At 51.3% G+C, this 25,112-nt stretch overlaps 1 protein-coding gene across 1 annotated transcript; it reads left to right on the forward strand.

Annotated features, from left to right (window-relative positions):
• The first annotated feature begins 254 nt into the window (after positions 1-254).
• Positions 255-24,155, forward strand: BACE1 (beta-secretase 1). Its single transcript, XM_082845535.1, has 9 exons — positions 255-948; positions 15,144-15,232; positions 16,738-16,954; positions 17,435-17,572; positions 18,275-18,409; positions 19,413-19,514; positions 19,875-20,024; positions 20,287-20,458; positions 21,337-24,155. The coding sequence occupies exons 1-9, from the start codon at positions 697-699 to the stop codon at positions 21,576-21,578; spliced, it is 1,497 nt and encodes a 498-aa protein (XP_082701661.1). The 5' UTR covers positions 255-696; the 3' UTR covers positions 21,579-24,155.
• Positions 24,156-25,112: the final 957 nt, after the last annotated feature.

The raw sequence follows: 25,112 nt of genomic DNA on the forward strand, positions 1-25,112 counted from the left end.
GTGCTCCAGAAATGCCCAATGAAAGGCTGACGGAACAAGAGAGGTCTGCCGCCACTCCATCCCGATGGCCCTTCCCATCCTGCCAGGGTCCTGCAGGGTGGACTCCATCTCGGCAGAGGGCATCCCAGACCCCTCACCAACCCCGGAAGCCGGGCTGTCTGCCACGGGAAGACTACACTTCCCAGCGATCCCAGGGAAAAGCGAAAACCCTTTGGCTTTGACAGCCGCTGCCACAAGTCTTTCCGTCTCCCCAGGCTGCCTGGGAGCTGGGAGCGGGATTATGGTGGCCTGAGCTGCAAACGCAGCTGTAGGAGCCCGGAGCCCCTGACCCTTCCCCTGCTGCCGCCCCGCCGGGAGGACCAGGAAAGCAGCCTCCGACCTGCCATGCCCGCCCCGCCCAGCCCCCCGGGGGGCCCGAGCCGGCCTCTCCCGGACCTCTGTTGAGGTTGGACCGCTGGCCAGATGTAGCCAGGCTCCGGATCCGTCTTCTCCCCTCCTGTCTCTCTGTGGATCTCTCCTGCCCGCTCCCCACAGCCTGGAGCCAGGGCTGGCCGAGGGGCCTGCAGGCGCTGGAGCCCTGATGTCTCACCGTTCACTCTCCTGAGAAGCCACCTCCAGCACCCAGAGTTGGGGTCAGGCCACAGGGACGGTCGCAGGCTGGAGTGAGCCCAGAGCGCCCCAAGGCCAGGGCCCACCATGGCCCAAGCGCTGCCCTGGCTCCTGCTGTGGATGGGCTCTGGGGTGCTGCCTGCCCACGGCTCCCAGCCTGGCATCCGGCTGCCCCTGCGAAGCGGGCTGGGGGGCGCCCCCCTGGGGCTGCGGCTGCCCCGGGAGACCGACGAGGAGCCCAGCCGGAGGGGCAGCTTTGTGGAGATGGTGGACAACCTGAGGGGCAAGTCCGGTCAGGGCTACTACGTGGAGATGACCGTGGGCAGCCCCCCACAGACGGTAAGCTTGCCGGGCCAGCCCTACCCTCCCTCCTGCACGAGCCGAGGGGAGACAGGCTGGGGGTGCAGCATGCCGGCTCCTGTTAAAATGGGCTGCACGGTGCGGGCTGGAGGGACCCTCTCCCAAACCTGTCCTCTGGGATCATACTGGCAGCAGTCAGCCCCAAAGCCCCCCTTCCCACTTCCCTTCCCCTCACAGGCTTCTGTCTGCCCTCCCCTCTCTGTCTTACACACACACATGGCTCAGGAAGGATTTGGGGCAAGAGAAACTTGTCAGTGGGGGGAGCCTGACCTGGAGAAGAGTCCAAACCACAGGGGTGCTGTGAACAGGTGTCAGCCCAGACCGAGCTTGAGTCTCCCAACCCCACTGCTCTGGATCTTGGTCACCCAATCTTGGCATCTGGGGTTCTGACCATTGGTTCCCAGCATCTTGAGGACCAAGGAATCCTGGCATGAGTTGGACCGGCCCTTTTCTCCCCGTGTCTGTGCTGCCACAGGACAGCGAAGCAAGGTTTCCGAGTTCCTTGTGACCTCCAGAAGCCCCGGGCTGACTCTTGCCTTCCCCTGCCCCTACTTCCTCCCCAGCTTTGCATCCTGCACTCCAGTCCCTCCCCTACCTGATGCCTCCCAAGTCCTGGCCAGAGGGAACTGAACTGAGTCTGGGGAAAGGACAGATCACACACTGCATAGAGCAGAGGAGCCAGAGCCCCCTTCTAAGCATGAGACTCCCTCCACGAGCTGATAGGTGCTCAGGGGTGGGGGATGGCAGCGACGGAGAAAACACTGCCTGCCAGCTCCCCCCATCCTTCCTGACAATCCTCCAAGGTACACTCAAGGTGGCTGGTTGGAGGTTTCACCCTCTGTACCTCTGGCCGGGTAGGAGTGTGCCATGAGCAGCCCTCCGCGGGGTGCCGTGGCTGCCCTCTGTGAGCATTTGCCTCCTCTGTGGTTGAGCCCGGGCACGGGTGGCAGGATGGCTCTGTGTGTGCTGGTGAGTGTCACCTTGAATCTGAGCCCGCACATCTCTGAGCCACCCCCCTCCCCCTGATCTGTGTCTGGGAGGCTTGTCCTTGGGAGGGTCTGTGAAGGTGGGAGTGTGTCTATGGTGTCTATGGGCAGAGGGAACCACCACACTTCCTGGACTTCTAAACAGCTCTCACACCAGATCTAGGGGGAAAACAAGCCTCCGTTTCCCAATTACCTGATGGAAGCAAGCCTTCCGAGGTCCATGCCACCCAGGCCTACCTCCCACCTCTCAGCTGATCCAAGGCTCTGGTCTTCCCCACTTACCCCTCCTCTTGCCTATGTGCTGTAAACAGTCTTGAATCGGTGTAAGGACAGAGCCTGAATCCAGGCCTCTAGCAGCCTGAGCCAACAGGATGCCAGCTGTTGTCAGGGAGAAGGAGGCTGTGTGGACCTGGTTCCTAGTCCCGTTTCTGCTACTGATGCACCATGCAAATTGTGCAGAGACCCTGTGACATGGACACAGAACGGGGCTCTGGGACCAACAAGGGCTTTGGGGTCAGAGAGACCAGGAATTCCTGCTCCACAACCCACAGCTTTCCCTTTTCCCAGCTGTGTGTCCTTGGGAAAATTATATAACCTCTCTGAGGCTGTTGCCGTGTCTTTAAAAATGGGTGAAATGAGATCTCCTTTGGAAGGTGATTGTGAGGATTAAGGAGACTAGGCAGGTGAAAGCACCTAGAACAATGCACCTGGACACACACTTGTCCTCCAGTAAATGTGAAATCACTTTCTCCTACTTGTCTGGCCCCTCCCGCCTCTTCTGTGCTCTGCAAAGAAGCATAAAAACCTGGGTGTTCTGAGCCTCCATGTTTTACACGTAAAACATGTAAATGGGGGATCCCATTACTGTACTTCCCTGGGCCCCTGAGATAATATGTACATCCCCCAGCCCAGAAACTGGCAGAGAGTAATTGCCCAATAAATGTCAGTTCCTTCCCACTCCTTCCTAGGAGAAGGGAAAAGTGGGCTCCAAGTTCAGCACCAGTCCAGGAAGCCAGTGGCAGGGAGACCCCAGTTAGAGCCACCCTATGAGTTGGCTTACGGCTCCATACCTGAGCCAACGCCAGCCAGTCTGTGCTCTGTGGTGACTTGATTCTGCCCCCCGCAGTCTGCGAGAAGGATGCCCTTTCTCCCGACCCAGTGGGGTTGTTATAAGCACCAAATGAGAATGTGAAAGGCACAGTACTGTAAACGAGCAACAGTGAAACTTGGGGAGCACTTTCTATATGCCAGGCAATTCATTGCTGGTTTGGGGAGACTGATCCACAAAGAGACAGAAAATACATTTTCTACCTCAAGAGCTTAGTGTGGAAGTGAAAGTATAAGTGCTTGTACAAAGTAATCTGCAGCAGTTGTACTCAAAGTGAGGACCCCAGACCCTTGTCATCAGAGCCAGTTAGAAATGTAAATTCTCTGGCCCCTCCCCACACCTACTAGGTCAGAACCTCAGGGGCTGTGTCTCAAGTTTGAAAAGCATTGATTTATAGCAGTACCATGAGTGAGTGCTACGGGTGTTCTTTTTTTTTAAATTTTTTCCATCTATATTCTTTTAAGGGAGGCGTTCTTTTCTTCAGTTTATTTTTATTTATTTATTTTTTTGGCTGCACGGCATGCAGCATTTTAGTTCCCCAAACAGGCATCGAACCGGAACCCCCTGCAGCAGAAGTGCGGACTCCTAACCACTGGACCACCAGGGAAGTCCCTATAGGTGCTCTGGAGGAGGTAAAATCAGGCAAGGCCTCGTGAAGATGTGCTATGAGCATGGTCGAAGGATGGATAGGAGGGTCGAGACCATTGCCAGCACAGAAAAGTCCTCCCGAACTGGGATCGCAACTTCATTTGTGTGTCCACTCCTTCCCACCCTATCCCCTGAGACCAAGCGAGGACACAGTGAATGAAGAGAATGCGTTATGTGTGTTTGGGCTTATGCATGTTCATTCAGGAGACGGTGAGAAACCCAGGCCAGCTAATGTTACAGGTTTGGGTAAATAAGATAGAACCAAGTGGCCAAAAGCCTTAAATGTCAAGCCATAAGGTTTGGACTTTGGTCTCTGCAGAAATAAGGGGGAAATTGAATTTATTTGTGCAGGGGAATGACGAAGAAAGCAATCTTTTAGGAAGAGGCATCTGAATTTTAGAAAGAATGGAACTGAGAGATGCAGGCAGCAGGAGGCTCTGTCACAAAGGTCCAAGTGTGGAGCGCTATGACAAGGACAGAGTGAGGCTGTGATCAGGTGGAAAAAGGAGGGAAGACTGGGATGCAAGGCTCGGTGACATTGGTGTGAAGGGTGAGGAGGAAGGTGTCAAAGGTGATTTCAAGATTCCGATCTGGGATGAATTAGAACGTGACAAGACCATTTGTGAGAAAGTTGGCAGGAGGGGATGGTTTAGGACTATGGGTGTACAAATATATCCTTGTATTTATGGTTACAGTTTATGAAAGCTTTTTTAAATTAATTTACTTATTTTTGGCTGAGTTGGGTCTTTGCTGCTGCACGCGGGCTTTTCTCTAGTTGCGGCGAGCAGGGGCTACTCTTCTTTGTGGTGCGCGGGCTTCTCATTGCGGTGGCTTCTCTTGTTGCAGAGCACGGGCTCTAGGTGCCCAGGCTTCAGTAGTTATGGCTCGCGGGCTCTAGAGCGCAGGCTCAGTAGTTGTGGTGCACGGGCTTAGTTGCTCCACGGCATGTGGGATCTTCCCGGACCAGGGCTCGAACCCACGTCCCCTGCATTGGCAGGTGGATTTGTAACCACTGCGCCACCAGGGAAGTCCTATAAAAGTTTAAAATATATTCTACATAGACTATTTTGTTCTTTACAGTAATTCCTGCAGTATATAAAAAGGTCTTACCATATGCAGCTTCTAGCAGAAGAAATGGGGACTGAAAGATTAAGTAATTGGCAGGTCAGTAAGCTGAGACCGTGTCTCACCCTTGACCTCCCTACTCTTCCATACCACCTATTTGAGAAGAAGAGAGAGTTTATCAGAGATCCCGCTTCCATTCTCCTGACACCAACTCACGTCTTCCTTACTACACTTAGGAGCACGTGTCACTGTTTTTGTGTTTGTTTCCCTCGTAAAACACCAAGCTCTTGAGGACAATGTCTTTTTTAATTAATGAATTTTTGTAGTGTTTTATTTCTCTTTGGCTAGTATCTATGACAGCGCCAGGCTCAGAACAGGCACCTAAAAAGTGTTGAGCAAATGAATAAATAAAGAGTAAGACCTTTAAATAGAACTCTTGATGGGCTACTGTAAGTACAGAACTGGAGATCTTGGAGAAAGCATTTTCATTCTCTTTGCTTAAATGAAAGGATATCATCTCATTATAACAGTACAAGCATCGCCATCCAAACGCAGGCCAATCATTTAATTGTTAGGATTGAAATCTGGTGATGGTCAATTTTCAGTTTAACAAATATTTATTGAGTACCTACTTACAAAAGAGAAGAATACGTCATAGTCTCAGCCCTTGGAGTGCTCACGAGTTGGTGTGAGACACAGACATGTAAACGCCTAAATGTCACACAAGACCAAGTACATTTGGTACAAATAGAAGAACAGTGAGTCTTGGAAGTATAAAGAAAGCAGCTACTTCTGACAGAGTGTTAGGAAAGGCTTGCTAGAAAAGGTAGCATTTGAATATGGCCTAGAAAGATGAGAAAGCTTTGCTATTTGGAGAGCGGGGAGAAAAAACTTCGTAAAGAGAGACGTGAACTATGCGAAGAAGCTGGAAGCTGTGATAGGGATGCTGTGAGGCTGAGTGGGCGTTGGGTTTCATTCTGGGGGCAGCAGAGAAGTGGTCTAGTGAATTTTGGTTTTAGGAAAACTACTCCAGGGTGCAGGATAACTTGGATGTTCTAGAGTCCGAGACAAGGATTTCAATTAGGACACACGGGCCTGAAAGAAGATATAAAAGAGGAGAAGTCTTCAGAGAGCCAGCATTCACCTGTCAGGTCAACCAGGTGTTCCCTGTCCCTGATGGGGGAGAGAGAAGAGAAGAAGTCTCCCTCCTTTGAACTTCTCTGACTGTGTTTGCAACAGGATACACAGCAAAAGGAGCAAGCTTTTAAAGCACAATATAGTTTACCAAACTTCCATGTTTATTACTCTGCTTTAATTAAAAAGGGCAAGGTATTAGCATGTCTGTTTTGGGCAGGAGGAAACTGAGTCTCAGAGGGATTAAGTGGTTTGCCCAAAATTACACAGCTAGGGAAGAAGAGAGCTAGGGTTCAAATCCTGGTCTTTGGATTCCAAGTCCAGATACTTGGTTCTTTCCAGCATTCCATAGTCTGGGACATGTTGGTTGAGTTCGAGATGCCAGTGGACAATTCTTGTGGATGTATCCAGCAACCAGCTGAGAATGGGGAACTGGAAGCCAAGAGACAAGTTGGGACTGGACAGGTAGACTCAGGGGTCACCTGTAGAGAGGTGCTTGTGGAAGCCAAGTTAGCAAATGAACTTGTTTGAGAGAATGGAGAGAGAAGAGGAAAACGATTAGGGAAAGAATATCGGATGTAGATGAGGGATCAAGGGAGCAAAAGAAAATGATCAGAGAAGTAGAAAACTGTGAGGATTCCGGATCTCAAAACCCATGAAGATGCCAAGTGGTTTTCCTGACCCCCTCCCTAGAATGGTTTTCAAACTGAGATCTGTGGGGTTCTGTAAAGGGACCTCAAGGGTGAGGGAGAGGTTAAGAGAAAGGTAAGAGGCAAGACTGTACCTTCCACCTTTCCCCTCACCAAGCCCTCCCCTGTCCCACCTGCCCCCAAATCTCCCAGAATAGGTCAGCTTTTGTTGTATTTATACAGTGGAATTCCAGGTTTGTTTGATTGAGTGAGTGAGTGAGTTCTGGTACTTAAAAGGTCGAAAACCTTTGAACTCAAAGAATCACCCTCCAAGTTAGATGACCCTGAAGCCCAGCCCCCGTCAAGACAGTTTTGGCCTCAGGCACTGGGAGGCAACCTAGAGACTGGGGTTGGGCTTCAGTTGCACGTAGGCCTCTGCTGGGACTCTTAGGCGGTCCTTTCACACCTATCTCCTGCTCTTCCTCCCCAGGTCTGGAAAGAAAGAATTCAGCTGGGAGTGGGAGAGGCATTGAGAAAGACCGTGCCCCCTCACTAAGGTAGATGGTCAAGGGCCCTTCTTGGGTATCTCCAGTAAAGAGCTAAGCAGAAATTTTGGTTGAAAATCCAGGAAGAGAAACATCTCTCAGGGAAGCCCTCCTACCTGCCAACTAACTTCTCTGTCTGCTGGGAGCCATCTCGCTTGGGGGGCCTGGGCAGTGGGGAGTTCTGGAAAGGAAACACCATTTTCCTGGTCCTAGAGCTGCCCCGAGCTTCCCCTGGCAGGATGGGCCCAGTGGCTACCCTGTCTCCTGGCCAGTGTAACCCCACTATGTACAGGCTGGATGTCTCCTTGGTTGGCCTCTCAGGTTTGGTGAACCCCACCAATTGTTCGACTCCAGCGCCTGTGGAGTTTTCACCAAATAGCACAAGGCATGAACCCTGGCATCTCCCAATGGCTCAGGCAAACAGACCTATGTGCTGAGCACAACCGGGTGCCATGGAGGAAAGTGGGCTTAGGCCAGAGATCAGCTTCATTCTCACCTGAGGACAGACTCAGAGACTATTACAGCCCCTATAACCTGTGGATGGGACAAGGTTAGACAACAGGAACTGTCTGACAATGAAAAGCAGGTGGCAGTGGCTGTGCTACCCTCCAAGCAGGATTTCCCAGATGGGTTCCGTGGAGGCTGAAGGTGCTGAAGAGACGCCTTGAGAGCCACCACAGGGAGGGGATGGAGACAAAGGAAGAAAAGCTCTCCCTAAAGCAGAGCATCTCTGCTTTTTCTCTTTGGTACACTGGGATCCTGAATGAGATTGCAAAAGGGTTCTGCTGCTTGAAAAATAAGTTTGAAAGCCATTGTCTTAGATCTTTTCTTTAAGAACAGACAGGTAAGTTTTTTGACCATTCGCATCATCATCTCATTTGAATAGGAAGCACTGATAGATATTAGTTGAGCTGGGTTTGAGCCCGGGGGAAATGGAGCATCCTGTCTAAAGGGGGAAGGCTGCCCTAGATAAGGTTTGGGATGACCCAGCCACCTTGGGATTCCTTTTAAAAAACAGCCCAAGATGGGGTGAGTGGCACCAGGGAGCCTGCTTGCTCCCAGGTATTGATTGCCAGCTTCAGCCTGGAGAGCGAAGTGGAAGCAGAGGATATGTCTGAGAAAGGAGTCCATTTCCATTGGGTCAGCTGATTTGGTCAAGGTGGGAGGAGCCTGGATGGGACCCAGTTGCCGGACTCAGTTCGAGGCAGGAGCTGTGTGCTGCGCTGGCTCTCAGCCAGGACCAGCTGCTGACTTGAGGTTCCTCATGTCCTTCCTTGCCCCCATCTCTCAGCCTCGGGCAAGCTCAGGTCTGGGAGTGTTCACTTAGGGAAGCAGATGAAGCTAACTCAGAGGACTCCGGGAGCAGCGAGTCCTGAAATCACTCGGACTGCTCTAAGAACCTGGGTGGCTACTCAGTTTCGTGGGTACAGTGGGCATCCATTGCCATCATCACCATACACAGTACCGGATTGAAAATCACCCCTGCAAGGACCCTGGGGCTGAGAACTAATGGCAAGACTCTAGAGTCACACAGACCTGCAGCAAATGAGGCAATTACAGTTAAAAACAATTGTTACAGAGCACCTACTGTTACAGAGCACCTACTGAGAGCTAGGTAAGAATTAGATAATAAGCACAGAAATGTGCTCCCTTCCCTGTGGAACTCATAGTGTGTAGGACAGACAGACATTGGATAAATGGTTTCAAGTTGGATGAAAGGGTAGGCAAAGAAGCACAGTTGTTCTTGAGGACCTACGAGAGGAGGAACCTAATCTGGGCGGGGGCATCAGGGCAGGACCTTTGGAGAAAGAATGTTTAAACCACGACTTGAAAATTGAACAGAAGTTAGATGGAACGGGGAGAGAACATTTCAAGAAAAGGAAACGGCATATGCAGAGGTGACAGATCATTGTGCTCCTGAGAAACTTGATGGTGAGAGAGGGGAAAAGTGATAAGAGATGGTATTTGGAGTTGACCGATGGGTGGGTAGGTGCCCCAAAGTCAAGGATCTCAGGATTTAATTCAGGTAGTTTTGTAGCAGTTATCTGATGCAGTGTAACAAACTAAGACGAGAGCTGTTGCCTCTCAGGATTCTGTGGGCTGGCTGTGATCCTACACATCTCACCTGGGCTCCTCGTGTGGCTGCATTCAGCTGGTGGGTCAGCTGGGGGCCGGACTACGCCGGGCCTGCTGGACCTCTTTCTCTGTGAAGTCTTTCATCCTCAAGGAGGCAAGACTGAGCCCCCTCACGTACAGGCTCAGGGCCGCATTCCAAGAGGCCAGTCTGCCCAGTGCACAGAGCACTTGACAAGCCTCTGCTTTCCTCCTTTGCTGATGTCCCATTGGTCAAAGCAAGTCACATGGCCAAGCCCAGCGTCAGTGTCAGAGGGGATCACACCAGGGCATGGATACAGGGCGTCTGATTCATTAGTGTAACAATCTACCATGTATTTCCTTTCCCAGTGAGAGAGAATGAGAGAGACGGGAAGGTCAAGGAGATGAAAGAGAAGACTTGGGGCTTGGTCAGAGCAAGGGGCTCTTGTCCTAGCTTTGTGGCTTATGTGTAAGAGGGGTTACGTTCTTATTTACCCTTGGTCTCAGTTTCCTCCTCTGTGAAATGGAAGAAATGCTCCTACATCTCAGCGTCAGCTGAAAGGCTTATACTACGAGAATATAAGGGCCCTTCCCCCGTAAACTCTGAGGCCCACACAGAAGATAACAGACTTTCCTTTAGCAGGAGGAATTAAAGCCCCCTCCCAGGGACTTCCCAGCGGTCCAGCAGTTAAGGCTCCGAGCTTCCAATGTAGGGGCACAGGTTCGATCCCTGGTCGAGGAACTAAGATCCCACATGCCACATGGTGACGCACGGCAGAAAAAAAAAAAAAAGCCCTTTCCCAGAGGTGTGTGAAAGTGGTAAGACCCTAGCACAGGCTGCCAAGAAAGGTTGTGGATCTTAATAACTAGAGATCTTTCGGAACTGGAACAAGCTCCCATATCTCCAGGCCAATGGACAGATGACTCCTGAAGGCTCTTTTCACCCAGAAGAATCTAAGTAACTCCCATCTGCTAGTGAGAGCTGGGGCCAAGACAGGTGGGATTTGTGAACAAAGAGCTTACCCTGGACTCAGCAGCTCCACATCTGTCTCATTGCCCAAGATCTATTGCTGCAGACTCCTCCAGGGGAGCCTTGCCTGCAGGATGGAATGGGCAAGTGTGCCTTTCCCTGTGGGGCTTGTTAGCACTTCCCATGAAGCTGCAATCCCTCAGAGGCCCCCAGGGGCATATTTGTTTGTTAAGTGATTGGCACTGACCTAGCCCTGACTCCATGCTGCGGTCCTCTGGGCATCTAAAGGCAAGCTCTACAGGGACTTCTGAGTTGGCCTGGCCCCAAGGGGTAGGGAAGAAGTAAGATGGCTCCAGGACTCTGGGCTGCCTGTATCAAACCAGGGGGCCTGGTGAGAGGAAGGCAGGTCTGAGCTAGAGCCACACCTATAACCTAAAAACACCCATAGTTTGGGGGCCACTGAGAGATCCCTCCCTCACCCCGAAAATAGGGTAGATTAGCTCTTTCTCCTTTTTCCTTTAAGCATTCATTAATTCAAGAAATACTTATTGCCAGCCACTGTGATACCCAGTAGGGAGACAATGGGGATTTTTTAAAAAATTAGATACAAGGGGAGATGAGATTCAGTATGACATTATAGTGGCAAGTCCTACAGAAGCATTTTAATCAGAGAATATGACCTGGTCTTTCTCCCTTAGGAAGTCCCTTTTTTTTTTTTGGCTGCTTTGGGTCTTCATTGATGCATGCAGCTTCTCTTGCTGCACGCGGGCTTTCTCTGGTTGCAGCGAGCGGGGGCTACTCTTCGTTGCGGTGCGCGGGCTTCTCATTGCAGTGGCTTCTCTTGCTGTGGAGCATGGGCTCTAGGTGTGCAGGCTTCAGTAGTTATGGCACGCGGGCTCAGTAGTTGTGGCTCGTGAGCTCTAGAGCGCAGATTCAGCAGTTGTGGTGCACAGGCTTAGTTGCTCCACGTCATGTGGGATCTTCTCGGACCAGGGATCGAATCCGTGTCCCCTGCGTTACCAGGTGGATTCTTAACCACTGCGCTACCAGGGAGGTCCCTAGGAAGTCCCTTTTGAGCTCAGACTGAAGGATGATAGGAGATGAGTAGACAGAACTGCAAGTGGAAAGGAGGATAATCCAGGCAGAGTGAATGACCAACAGCATTTGCGGGAGGGACCATGGCTGATTGGAGGACCTGAAATGAGCCCAGTGTGGCTGGTGGGCAGAGGGCTTGGGGGAGTATGGGACAAGCTAGGCTGGCTATGTAGGCAGGGCTGGACCATGAAGGGCCCTATAGGAAATGTTAAAGCTTTAAGTCTTTATTATAATAGCAAAGGAAAGCCATTGACACGGGAGGGTAACGTGGTCACATCTGCGCTTTGAAAAGATCATTCTAGCCACAGTGCAGAAACAGGTTGGAGAGGTCAACAGTGGATGTACCAAGATCAGTTGAAAAGCTATTGTGGTATTCCAGGATGAGATGATGATAGCTTGGCCAGGAGTGGCAAAGGAGGTGGCAAGAAATGAATACATTCGGAGACTTTCAAGAAGGTTAATTGGACAGGACTCGTTGATGCCTTGGATGGAGATGTGAAGAAGAGGAAGGTGTTTGGATGTCTCTGAAGTTGCTGACTTATGGAACAGATGGATGGTGACTAATGTAGGAAACTGTGAAGAAAAAACAGATGGGCAGGACCAGGTAAGGTCAGCCATGGACATCCTGAATTCGAGGTGTCTTTGAGGCAGTTCGAAGGGGAGGAAGGGGCTAGAGCTGAAAGCTCAGGAGGTATAAGGACATAGGTGGTAATTGTAGCCGCTGCCATGGATGAGATGGCCTAAGGACAGAGTAGAGCAGGAGGGGAAGAGGACCAATGCCCAGGCCTTGAGAAGTGAGCCTGCAAAGTAGACAGAAGATCCTATCAGAGAGGCAGGAGGAAAGCACGGGATAGGGTGACAGGGAAGAGTGTTTCAAGGAGGGAGGGGTCGGCAGCGTTGAATGCTCCAGAGAGGTCAAGCAAGATGTGGATTGATTTGAAAACCGTCTTTTGTATTTGGTGACACAAAATCATTGGTAACTGTAGTAAGGGCTGTTTTATAGTGGAGGGAGGGATAGAGGCGAAACTCAGTTTGAGAATGGGTTGAGGAATGAGTAGGAGGTGAAGAAATGAAGACAGCTTGGCCGAGAACTTTGGTTGTGAAGGGAGAGGAGAGAGAGGGTAGCTGGAGGCGGATGTGAGATTAAAGATTTTTTTTTTTTTTTAAATGAAGAGACAAGCATTTGTAAATGCCAACAGGAAGAATCCAGATTTGGGGGTGGGGGGGCGTGGCATGAGGGGTGGATCCTCCTTAGGCAGGAGGAGGGATTGTGGAAAGGCAGGATGGACGGGGCATGTGGGAATGATCTTGTGGGAGATGGGGGGAGGGGTCATCTGACGGCCCCCTGCTGGGTGAAATTAGAGGGGAGGGCGTCTGCTAAGGTTGGGCGCACGCAAACCCTCCTCCTTCAGGCTGCCCGGGGGGCTCATGATAGAAATGTTGGAAGGACAGGACCAAAATCACTTCTCTCGGAAGCAGGATCACAGTGCAAAGGGCAAACAGACAGAAGGACATTTGCTCAGGAGGAAGAGGCAACTGTTTATTTTGGTTTCCCTTTTCTGTGTGCGTGGAGGGTGGAGAGGGGGCAGCAGAGAGAGCAGTGGTGGCTTGAAGTCCTGGTATTGGGTCTGGGGGTTTAAAGAGAGAGCAATGGGAGGGGAGGGGTCATTCCTCCCCGGGCTTGACCCCCTTGGGGGCGGAGTGGGGAGAACTTCCTCAGGTGAGGAGAAAGGCTGGAACTGGAAGGGCACCAGGGATGATGGGCCCCCGGGCTGGGGGGGCGAGTGGCCTGCAGAGAGGGCTCCTCCCGTACAGGACAGAGAGGAGTGGGGAGGAGGGGGCCTGGACCAGCCGAGCCGAGCCCCCAGATAGAGCTCCATTCCAGTGTCAAAGGTGGTTGGATTCTCCTAGAGCCGGCCAGGTACACTCACTCCCGGCGGTCCCCCCTACCACCACCGGCGCCAGCGCTGTGGAGGAGACCCTCTTTCTTTGGGGTCCAGTGATAGCAGGGGCGCCTGTAAGCCTGAGGCCAGCCGTGGCGCGGAGACCAGAGTCCTGGCAGGTGGGAGAGCGGGTTCTGGGGAGTGGGTGGGTGAAGAAGCCTTTTTAATCATTAACCTGGCTGATTGAAATCTGAACTGCTGTGCCTCTAGCTCTATTGATTCTCTGAAAGCACAGCATCTGGGGCCAGTGGCTGCTTAGAGACCGGGGAGAGGGACACCAGGGAGAGGTAGGGGCAGAGGGGTGGGGAGGGAAATGGGAGGCAGGCCAGGAGTGGGGGCTGGGAAGGAGGGAGGAGGCAGGGTCAGAGAGCTAGGGGACAGTGGCCATGGGGAGGCCAGGAAGCCTGAGCGGCCGCTGGGGGAGGTGCGGTCAGCAGACCTACCAGGGACCACTGAGAGCAGGAAGGAGCCGGAGGATCCGGCAGAGGGGACGAAACACAGTGACCTGCCCTATGTGACAAGGTCGGAGCCTGCAGCAAGGCCAAGATCAGCTGACTTCACTGCACTGAGGAGAGGTGATGCAGAAATGGAGGGCCCTGAGGTCAGAGGAGAAGCTGAGGTGAAGGACACACAAGTGGGCAAGAGAGGATTCACTTGGACTTCCCTGGTGGCGCAGTGGTTAAGAATCCGCCTGCCAATGCAGGGGACACGGGTTCGAGCCCTGGTCCGGGAAGATCTCACATGCAGCGGAGCAGCTAGGCCCGTGCGCCACAACTGCTGAGCCTGCACTCTTAATAGCCCGTGAGCCACAGCTACTGAAGCTCCTGCACCTAGAGCCCGTGCTCCGCAATAAAAAAAACCACCGCAGTAAGAAGCCTGCACACCGCAATGAAGAGTAGCCCCCACTCGCCGCAGCTAGAGAAAGCCCACACACAGCAACAAAGACCCAACACAGCCAGAAATAAATTTAAAAAATAAATTCATTAAAAAAAGAGAGAGGATTCACTTTATAGATTGCTGTGTTTTTGAGGACAGGGGCCTTTCCTTTTTGCCTGTGAGGATATAGGAGGCATCAAAAAAACGGCTGACTGGCTGAGGAGGGGTCAGGCCATCTCAGGAGGAAGGAGGACAAAGTAGAAGAGACGGAGAAGGAGCTGCACGGAAGGAACAGCAAGACAACACCTGTCCGTCTTCAATGAGCCAAAACCAGGGCCCCGAGGAGATGGCTTTTCACCAGGACCTCATACAGGGCTCCTGGCTATAGTCCCACTATTTCTGACAGTGGGACTCATAGGTCTGTGTCACCTCTGAGACAGAAGGGGGCCCTTCATGGGGAGCCACATTCTGGCAGCCAGGGTCAGAAACACGTGGGCCTCAACATGCCATTGTGGTCCCCACAGCGCCCCTGGTCAGTGCCAGCTCCTAGAATAGCTCGTCTCTGAGCTGGAGGGGGATGAGCCAGGCTGCCTGCCGGTGATGTGCTTCCCAGGAGAACCAGAGAGGAGGCGAAGGGGCAAGCTCTGCAGACAGACTGGGCCAGTACAGAGTGAGGAAGGGCATCTGCAGGCAGACAGAAATAGGAATGGAAACCACACACACACACACACACACACACACACACACACACACACACACACACACACACACACACACACACACACACACACACACACCAGTTATATGGCGCTGATGACACAGAAAATGTTCCAATTCTGCAGAGAAGACAAAAGCAGACACAAGGTTTCTGAGGCCATGCTGAGGGCGTCACAGGACCCCATGTTCTGACTGTGGTCATGGTACTAGCAGGGCCAGCCTGTCCAGTCCTGCATCTGGAAGCTTCACCCTGGACACTCCAAAGGAAGACCACATAGCCGGGGGATGGGGAGGGTACAGGACAATGAAGGGAGTGAGTCCAGGCCTCCTGTCCTAGCATCTTTCTCTCCCTTTTCTCTGACAGCTCAACATCCTGGTGGACACAGGCAGCAGTAACTTCGCAGTTGGGGCCGCCCCCCACCCTTTCCTGCACCGCTACTACCAGAGGCAGCTGTGAGTGCGGGGAGAGGAAGGGGGAAGGCTCTTCCCAAGGATCCAGGGCAAAGGAGGGTCGGGGGAGGGCTGCAGGGAGAAGGACCAACTCCACAGAGCCTTTCTTCCTGCTGGGCAGGAGGGAGGGAAAAGAAGGCAACAGTGACCAGAAGAGAAGAGTGGAGGGGCTGGAGGGTTGAGGAGGTAAACTATGGGAAGGGTAAGTTGAGGGGCAGCCAGGAAGTGCGTCAGTTCCGAGATAGGGCAGCTTCCTGGGGGAGGGAAAGCAGGAAGGAGAGCAGCCCCAAAGCTCCCAGTGCAGTCTCGAGGTCTCCTTCTCTCTGCCTGAACTGGGAGGCCCAGGGACTCCAACCCACACCCCTCAGTGGCTCTGGTTTTCTGATGCCACCACCTAAGTCTAGGCTGAGCAGGCTGCAGTGACAGCTCCCTTCGCTGTGTCCTCGCCTGGGGGCTACTCTTGGTGGCTTTGCACGGTTCAAGGAAGGGAAGGAAGAGCCTTCCACGGCTCCACTGCCTGGCCTGATATCAGGGACTGAAAGCTAAATGCTTCCCTGCCTCCCGGGAGTTCCAGCAACTGGACTTAGCTAACAGGTGGGAGGGAGGGTGGAAGTGGGTTTTTAAGGTAACAGAGGCAGTGAGGGATGATCTGGGAGCCCCTTTAACAGAAAAGCAGGAAGTGGCGAGAGGCCATCTAATGTCTGAGGCGTATGTGTGTGTGAAAACATGTGAGTCGAGACTGACACCCCATTCTTGGACTTCTAGGCAAATGCCAAAGGCGCCTTCTTAGGTCCCTTGCCCTTTAACTTCCCTATCTAAAGCAAGCAGTCAGGGAAGGGGGCATGGCCAGGGTCCATGAAAGGGAATTCATCCCAGCTCCTTGCCCGTGTCCCATCACTGCCCCCATCATACACACCAGCCCTGGTCAGAGGCGTCATTCCACACAGGTGGGGGTGACACATGGTGATAAGCACGTTCCATCCGAGTGGTGCGTCTTGCCTGCTCGCCCTGCTGAGGTGCCCGTGCAAACTCCTTCCTTGGAAGAATTTGCTGAAGAAGTTCCATGCTCACCCGCTTGGTACTTTCTCTACCACTCAGATGGTACCACTGGGTCCCAAGGCAGCAAGAGTCAATGGCTCCTTTTCTTTAAGAGCGTGATAAGGTCAGGGGGCGGGGAGTGGGAGATGCCCGCTAGCTGTCCCTTCAGCAGCAGCAGTCACAATACACAAAGCCTAGACTTGTTCTTCCAGGGCCTGAGCTCCAGATCTAGGAATACGGGCTATGGACACAGGAGAGCGAGCGCCAGAGACAGCTCCCCACATCTGTCTGCAAGGTCACTTATTCTGTTCCCGGTGAAGGAGCTACGGATGTTCTCTTGAGCAGCCTGACAGCATCCTGTCTTATGTAGATGACCGAGATGAGATTCGGCGTCTGGGAGTAGGTTAGATGCTGGCTCCATGTACCAGCTGTGGTTACGCACCCAACAGATCTCTGCCTGCTTTGCACAGGTCCAGTACATACCGGGACCTCCGGAAGGGCGTGTATGTGCCCTACACCCAGGGCAAGTGGGAGGGGGAGCTGGGCACCGACCTGGTGAGCATCCCCCACGGCCCCAACGTCACCGTTCGTGCCAACATCGCTGCCATCACTGAATCAGACAAGTTCTTCATCAATGGCTCCAACTGGGAGGGCATCCTGGGGCTGGCCTACGCTGAGATCGCCAGGGTGAGAGGAACAAGGGCTAGCCCTAGACACTCTGCCTGAACGTTGCACACTGCATGCTACACAGGGACGGAGTTACGGGAGAGAAGGGGAGGGAACTGAATAAGGGAGGGAAACAAATCAGTTTAAAGAATTACTTTACAGGTGGATAGGGTGGCAGTCTGAATTTCATCCCTACAGAGGGCAGAACTATGGTGACAGGTGGAGGAACAGGCTATCTTTTCTATTGACGCTAAGATCTTTAAGAATGAGAGAGGCCCCCGTAACTCTGAAACAGGTTAAGCAGATGGGGATCAACGATCCTACAGATCTTTCCTGTTTGCATTGCCAGCGTGTCTTGCTGTCCCTCTCTCCACCAAATCTCAGTGCCTCAGGATGGTCTTTCCCAAGGAACATCCCCCAAGTTTTGCTCTTGCCCTCCCACTCCTCTTTCCATTGGGGCCCTCTGTGCGAGGAGTCACTCCTTGTCTCTCTCTGTCACAGCCTGACGACTCCCTGGAGCCATTCTTTGACTCGTTGGTAAAGCAGACCCACGTGCCCAATCTCTTCTCCCTGCAGCTCTGTGGTGCTGGCTTCCCCCTCAACCAGTCGGAGGTGCTGGCCTCAGTTGGAGGGAGCATGGTGAGTAGGCCCTAGGAGAGGGGAGGCCCGGGCACTGGGCAGAGACGTGAGCACCTGCTGCCTCCCTGCCCTGAGGCCACACCACAGCCTCGGGCTCCACTACTGAGAATCGAGAGAAACCTCTTCATGTTCCCCACCTCCATTTTTCTTTTTCTACCCTTTTCTTCCTTGCATTATTCCAGAAAGGACTTGAGGCTCCTGTGGTAAACTTGGAAACGATGACAGATGATTAGGAAAATTTCAAAGGAAATGAAAATAAGGCCTCTCAAGTCAAGACTGTTCAGTCTGATGATGAGAAGGCACAGATGTAAGGAGTTTAAAAGTCTATTTATTAATTCATTTAGGACAACTGGTGAACTCTGTCTCCAACAAGCAGAGAAAATAAAACTTACAACAGAAGCAAATTATCATTCACTCAACATTTATTATGCCAGTTTAGGTTTAAATAACTTTATATCAAGGGCTGTGTGGTTCTGAAACAATTAAAAATCCTGGAAAGCCTTTTCCCCTGAACACATCCTTTAACACATTTAAGAAAGTATCAGTCGCTTTACGGCGTGGTTTGATTAGAAGCAGGAAGATGAGAAAGGTGATGTGCAGAGCGCCTTACCACCCCAGAAATGACTGATCCTATGCTTGCCCTCTGGGTGACTTGTTGTCCTTCTGTGTTGGCACACGGGTACTGGCTCTTCTGCTCCCTAGATCATCGGGGGTATCGACCACTCGCTGTACATGGGCAGCCTCTGGTACACACCCATCCGGCGGGAATGGTATTACGAGGTGATCATTGTGCGGGTGGAGATCAATGGACAGGATCTGAAAATGGACTGCAAGGAGGTAATAAAACCTGGGGGAGGCAGGGAGAGGCAAGGGGGAGGCAACATCGCGTGAGGCCAGACCCCGAGTTATGAGGCTGGGAGGGTGAGGTTGAGGTGCAGGACCTGCAGGAGGGTTGGGGGCTGAGCCTAGAACAGCAAGGAGCTTAATGGTCACATGGCGGGACCTGAGGTTTGGGGCTAGGGACTGGCTTAGCACTTCCCCAGAGGCTGCATGGCATATGGTCTGGTACGGAAAAAAGCATATCTGGACTCCGGTCACTGCCTTGCTTTATGACCTTGGGCAAGTCGTCCGCGAGGCAGTGTGACACCACGTAGTAGAAGAGTCTGGCTTCGGAGTAAGAAAGACCTGGGTTTCTAGCTCTGCTCTAGCTATGTGTCCTCAGGCAAGTTACTATTTTGTGTTTCAGTTTCCTCACCTGCAAAACAGAAGTAAAAACAGCTTTTCCAAAGACGGTGATGAAAATAGAGAAAGGTGAAAATAGAGAAAGTGAATAAAGTGTTTATCCCGGTGCTTGACACACAGCAAGACCCAATAATGGCAGTTAAACTATTTGGGTGTTCCTTACCTAGATTCTTCACGTATGTTAACTTAGAACAGATACAAACGTATTATGAAAAGTTAAAAGCATTATACAAGGTATTTTTATTTTCAAGATTTAGAGAATGTCTACCCACCCAAGATAATAAGAGTTAACATGTACTGAATGCTTCCCATGTGCAGGCCACAATCCTAAGCACTTCAAATATATTAATTTATTTAATGCTCTTTATTTATTTAATAACTCTTTGAGGTAGGTACTATTATTATCCTCATTTTACAGATGAGGAAACTGAGGCACAGATGTTAAGTAACTTGCCCAAGGAGATCCACCTAAGAAGTGGCAAAGCCAGGATGCCAACCCAGGAAGGACCCCAAGCAGTCAGCCTCACCCCTCCAATTCTGGCCAAAGCCTGGCATCAAGAAGGCTTTTGATGTTCTAACCCTCTCTTCTCCCTCTTAGTACAACTATGACAAGAGCATCGTTGACAGTGGCACCACCAACCTTCGTTTGCCCAAGAAAGTGTTTGAAGCTGCTGTCAAATCCATCAAGGCAGCCTCCTCGGTCAGTGGGACTCAGGACAGGGGTACAAGAGATGACAGAGTGTCACAGGAAGTCTGTGAGAGGCACGTTCCTCCACAAGAGCCAAGACGTCTACCCTTAGATCCCTCTGCTTAGGTCTCTTAAACAACGGTTCTCTGCTGTGGGCCTCAGCTTGCTCAGCACACAGTCCCCCAGCCCAAAGTTCTGGCCTTACTCTCTTGCTCTCTTCCTCTAATCCTTGGGTTTCGGCTGACCTTTCCCCAGTTTGGATATTTCATGGAAAAGCAAGTAAAGGGCCCAGTAAGTGTTATCTGAAAATGGGAGAGGCGAGATGGTGAAAGAGGCCGTTTCCTCATCTTTATCCTTTTCCCATCAACACAGACGGAGAAGTTCCCAGACGGTTTCTGGCTCGGGGAGCAGCTGGTGTGCTGGCAAGCAGGCACCACCCCGTGGAACATTTTCCCGGTCATCTCACTCTACCTAATGGGTGAGGTCACCAATCAGTCCTTCCGAATCACCATCCTTCCACAGGTATGTCCCTGGCCTGAATCAGTGGGATCCCAAGATGAGAACAAAGGATATATTGAGAAAGAGTGAGCAGGCATGGCTTCCTAGAACTTGGAAGACAAAATAGATGAGGATCCAGCGGTAAAGGGCTCTGGGAAAAACCAGCCTCTCGGAGCTCAGGGCTGGCAAAGGGAAGGGCAGGCTAAGGGCATCGATACCAAGAAGGCAGAGATGGGGTGAAGGGTGCAAGAAGACATACTCTCACTCTTTGGTTGCTTATCCTTAGCAATACCTGCGGCCAGTGGAAGATGTGGCCACGTCCCAAGACGACTGTTACAAGTTCGCCATCTCACAGTCATCCACGGGCACCGTCATGGGAGCCGTTATCATGGAGGGCTTCTACGTTGTCTTTGATCGGGCCCGGAAACGAATTGGCTTTGCTGTCAGTGCTTGCCATGGTGAGAGCGCCAGGGACGAGGGTGTGGGGTCAGTCTATCCCCGTTCTCCCTGTCCAGTGCTGAGGGTACCCGGGCCCCTGTCAGTCTGGGAGGGAGTAACAGTTGCCTCAAGCCAGAGTCCACGTATTGTGTAAAAGCTAGTGTCGGTGCTTGTGCCTTTTTTTTTTTTTTTTTTTTTTTTTTGCGGTTCACGGGCCTCTCACTGCTGCGGCCCCTCCCGTTGCGGAGCACAGGCTCCGGACGCGCAGGCTCAGCGGCCATGGCTCACGGGCCCAGCCGCTCCGCAGCATGTGGGATCTTCCCGGACCGGGGCATGAACCCACGTCCCCTGCATCGGCAGGCGGACTCTCAACCACTGCGCCACCAGGGAAGCCCCGGTGCTTGTGGTTTTTTTGTATCGCCTGGCATGCTGACCCCTGCCTGGACTGGCAACCTCTGCTGGAGACCCAGAACAGCAAGAGCTGCCTCGGCACCTTGGGAAGCTCTAGATCCAAGGGTGGCAGGCTGGGCCTATCGTGACCCTGTCAGCTGCCGTATGCCGAGGTTGAATGCTACTGGCAGGGTCTTGCAGCTGAATTTCAGCACGAGCAGGTGAGTTTACTAGGTATATGTAGGGCTGGCTTTTTGGTCAACTTAGAATGACTGACTTTTAGGGCCCTGTCCTATTGGACAGGTAGACAGGAAAGGGTTGTTGTCCCCAGTGACCTGGAGGAGAGCCAGGCCTCCACCTAGCAACGGCTTTCTGTCCTGCTCCTAAATATCTCCCAGGAGGGAGATTCTACGGCCTCCTCAAGGGCCGGTTTCAAGGCCTGTCCCGGGAAGTTCTTTTGGGTGTGTAATCCAAACTGCTCTGTGACTCACATCTGCCCTTTCTCCAGTGCACGATGAGTTCAGGACAGCAGCGGTAGAAGGTCCTTTTGTCACCCTGGACATGGAAGACTGTGGCTACAACATCCCACAGACAGATGAATCGACCCTCATGACCATAGCCTATGTCATGGCTGCCATCTGCGCCCTCTTCATGCTGCCCCTCTGCCTCATGGTGTGTCAGTGGCGCTGCCTCCGCTGCCTGCGCCATCAGCACGATGACTTTGCTGATGACATCTCCCTGCTGAAGTGAGGAGTCCCACGGGCAGAAGAGAGAGATCCCCCTGGACCACATCTGGTGGTTCGCTCTGGTCACAAGGAGGAGACACAGATGGCACCTGTGGCCAGAGCACCTCAAGACCCTCACCCACCCACAAATGCCTCTGCCTTGACAGAAAAGGAAAAGCTGGCAAGGTAGGTTGCAGGGACTGCACCTGTAGGAACCAGGAGAGGGAAGAAAGAAGTGCTCTGATGGCGGGAATACCCTTGGTCACCTCAAACTTGAGTTGGGAAATTCTGCTGCTTGAAACTTCAGCCCTGAGCCTTTGTCCACCATCCCTTTAGATTCTCCAACCCAAAGTATTCTTCTTTTCTTAGTTCCAGAAGTAAGGTGACCCCAGTGTGTGTCTCTGCAGTACCCTAGCAGAGAAAGGGCCAATCTTGTTTCCCTGCTGGCCACAGTCAGCGGGAACAGACGCACCGTTTGCTGTTTGCTTTAGAGATAGGGACTGTATAGACAAGCCTATAACATTGGTGCAAAGACTGCCTCTTGAATTAAAAAATAATTTAAAAATAATTTGTACAAATAATTTGTACAAATGGGGGTGGCTGGACGAGGAGAAGGAGAGGGAGTGCAAAGACAGGGAAGCTGGGATCAAAGCGAGGCAAGGCCAGAACATGACCGCTCGCCAGTCCCAGTTTTAGACGGCATCTCCAAGATAAGAATCCCACCTTCTAAGATGGGTGTTGCTTCCCAATGTCTTCTTTTCTGTGGTTGCAGCCTGACCAAAAGTGCGATGGGAAGGAGGGCTTCTCTAGCCAAAAAGCTCTTTTTAACTCTCTTAAAGGAAAAGTGCCCACTAAAACGTTCCGTCTAACAAATGAATTTCTACCTTATTAATTCCTTGTCCCTACCTGAACCTTCTACTGTACACGTGACTGGTAGCACTGAAACATCCCCAACCCTGGAAGCCCCAGGTGCCCTATGGGAAAGCAGCTGGAATAGAGCAAATATAACAGGGCTGCACTTTGTCTTCCTGGCTACCTGTTCACCCCCTCCCCCAGTCCTATTTCTCCAGAGCTTTGTAGCTGAGGTGCTAAGAATAGATAGGAAACCTCTCCTATCTAATCCTTAAAAGCAGACTCTTGAAGATTCATTCAACAGGGATAGAGTTGATGCCCTATACCCCCTGCCTGGAGTTCTTCCTGTTCAGCTGTAAGTGGTAGTAAGATCTTGACATAATGCAGAGCAGTTTCATTGCCTTCTCCCTGTCTCTAAGGTCTCCCTCATTTATTTGGCTAAGGCATCCCACAGTGGCACTAGTATTATACCAAGAATGTCAGGAACACAGGGCTTTCTGGCTCCACCAGCATCGCATTCAGTATCAAGGCTGCATGGAAAAAGGATGACAGCCTCCGGGCTTCCTAATTCCCTTCACCACAAGAGCCCCTTGATGGAAGCCATCCTTTGCCCCTATCCTGCTCTTTATTCCCCGCTCCTAATAGTACTTGGGTACCCAGGCTGGTTCTTGGGCTAGACAGTGGGGACCAAGTTCATTTCCTCCCTATCAGTTCTAAGCCAGTCGACTATGATACCAGTGTTAATGGGAAGAGCTGAATTTTCTTACTATTCCACTGGATCCTATTCCTCTCTGGTCAACACACTGCTTCCAAGTATGGGACCCACACAGCGTAGAATTACCTGATGAGGGAGAGGGAAATACAAAGAGGGCCTCTGGAGATCCTGGCCTCGGCCAGCTGCCCACAAGCCATAAACCAATAAAACAAGAATACTGAGTCGCAGTTTTTTATCTGAGTCCTCTTCATTCCCACTGCACCTGGTGCTGCTTTGGCTGACGGGGAACACCCCATAACCACAGAGACTGACAGGAAGACTGGAGACTGTCCACTTCCAGCTTGGAACTTACTGTGTAAATAAACTTCCAGAACCGCTACCGTGAAATGAAAATGCCACATTCCACTTTATAATTTCGACCCACGTTGGGGAAAACTGGTTTTTCCCCAGCTCTTTGCAGGGTATAAAACTCAACCCCTTCCTTAGTAAGTCTCATTGTCCTATTTTTTTCTTTGAAAGAGAAAACTTGTACTTATTTTTCTTTTAACAGTTTCTTCCTTTCTACCCTGAAACCGTGAACTCTGAAGTGTAAAAAAAAAATCTAGACAACAGCTTCTTCCTTGTAAAAATATGTATTCTATATTTCTATTTTTAAATTCTATGCCAGAAAAATGACTGTCCCATCTCCACTCCCTGCATCAGGGGCCTTCCCCAGGGGTCTGCACAGCTTGTACCAGTGCAGGCCAGTGGACAGAGGGAAAAGGGAGAACAAGGGTGGCCAAAACTTAACTGTTGCTTTCGGATTGATCCTGAACAAGAAGGAGCAAAGAGCGACGATGAGTCCCGGCCCCCACGCACACCCTCCACCACACTGTCTTCCTGCTGCAACTGGTTTCCAGGGGCTTTCACTAGGAAGCAGTTAAGCCCCCCATCCCCTCCTGTTTTCTCTTTACTCCTTTGGTGTCAAAGATTTGTAGAAAAGAAACAGGATATATTTTAGACCCACTTCTAATTTCTATATTTTCATTGGATACTGAAAAATACTGCAAGTGGCCCAAAGGCTGCTGCAAAGTTAAGGGGAGATAAAATCTTAAGATTACAAGATAAAAAATGAATCCCCCCCCCCCCCCCACCAAATGAAAAGAACAAAGGAACTGGTCTTCCATTTTGCCACATTCCCTGTTCATGATGGCTACCAAACTAGAGTCATTAATATTTCATTAACCAAAGAAAGTGGGTCATCTGACCTCTACAGTGGGGAGTACTCAGGCCATTTCCATCACCCTACAAGATGCCAAGGAGATCCCAGGAAATCCATTTCCTTACACTGTTGCCAGTCAATAAACCGGGACAAGTAAGACCAGAGAAGAGAAAGAGTATGTTCATGAGCTGACAGGCAAGGATGAAAGACAAGGAAGAGTAACATAAAGAGGGAGGAGAGAATTATTTGGCTCTGAAAGGAAAAATCTTTGCTACCCTCATATGTACCACTAGTGCGAGTAAGCATTTCCAGGTCCCAGAACGGGAAAAATTCACCTGTTGGTAATATAATAATATCCTTTCCTGGAGCTAATTTTTTTTTATTACTGCTTAATTTTTACTTGTTTAATTCCAAAAGAGAAGGGAGCTGAAGCCATTTCCATTAGGAGTAAAGATAAAGCGACAGGGAAGGATTCAAAGCTGTAATAGAAACGCAGCTTTCCTCGGTATAAACCTAGAAACTGGAAGTGCTCAATAAGCAGAGGTGGAAAAATGACCTCGCTCCAGACAGCTACCCACAGAACAAATGACTTATAAACCTGAAATCTAACCTCCCTTCTTCATAGCACTTTGGTCTCCATTTGTCCCAGGACAGGAAGCATGTCCCCCATAGCTTTCTTGCTTCAAAAATTCAAACCCATATCCCAAGATCATCCTGAAAGGAATTTTGCACAGACATCTCCTCACCCGAGTGCCTGCCTGGAACTCACCCAAGGTCACCAAACAACTTGG

This window comes from Leucopleurus acutus (assembly GCF_964270905.1).
Source record: "Leucopleurus acutus genome assembly, chromosome: 8".
Classification (NCBI taxonomy): Eukaryota; Metazoa; Chordata; class Mammalia; order Artiodactyla; family Delphinidae; genus Leucopleurus; species Leucopleurus acutus.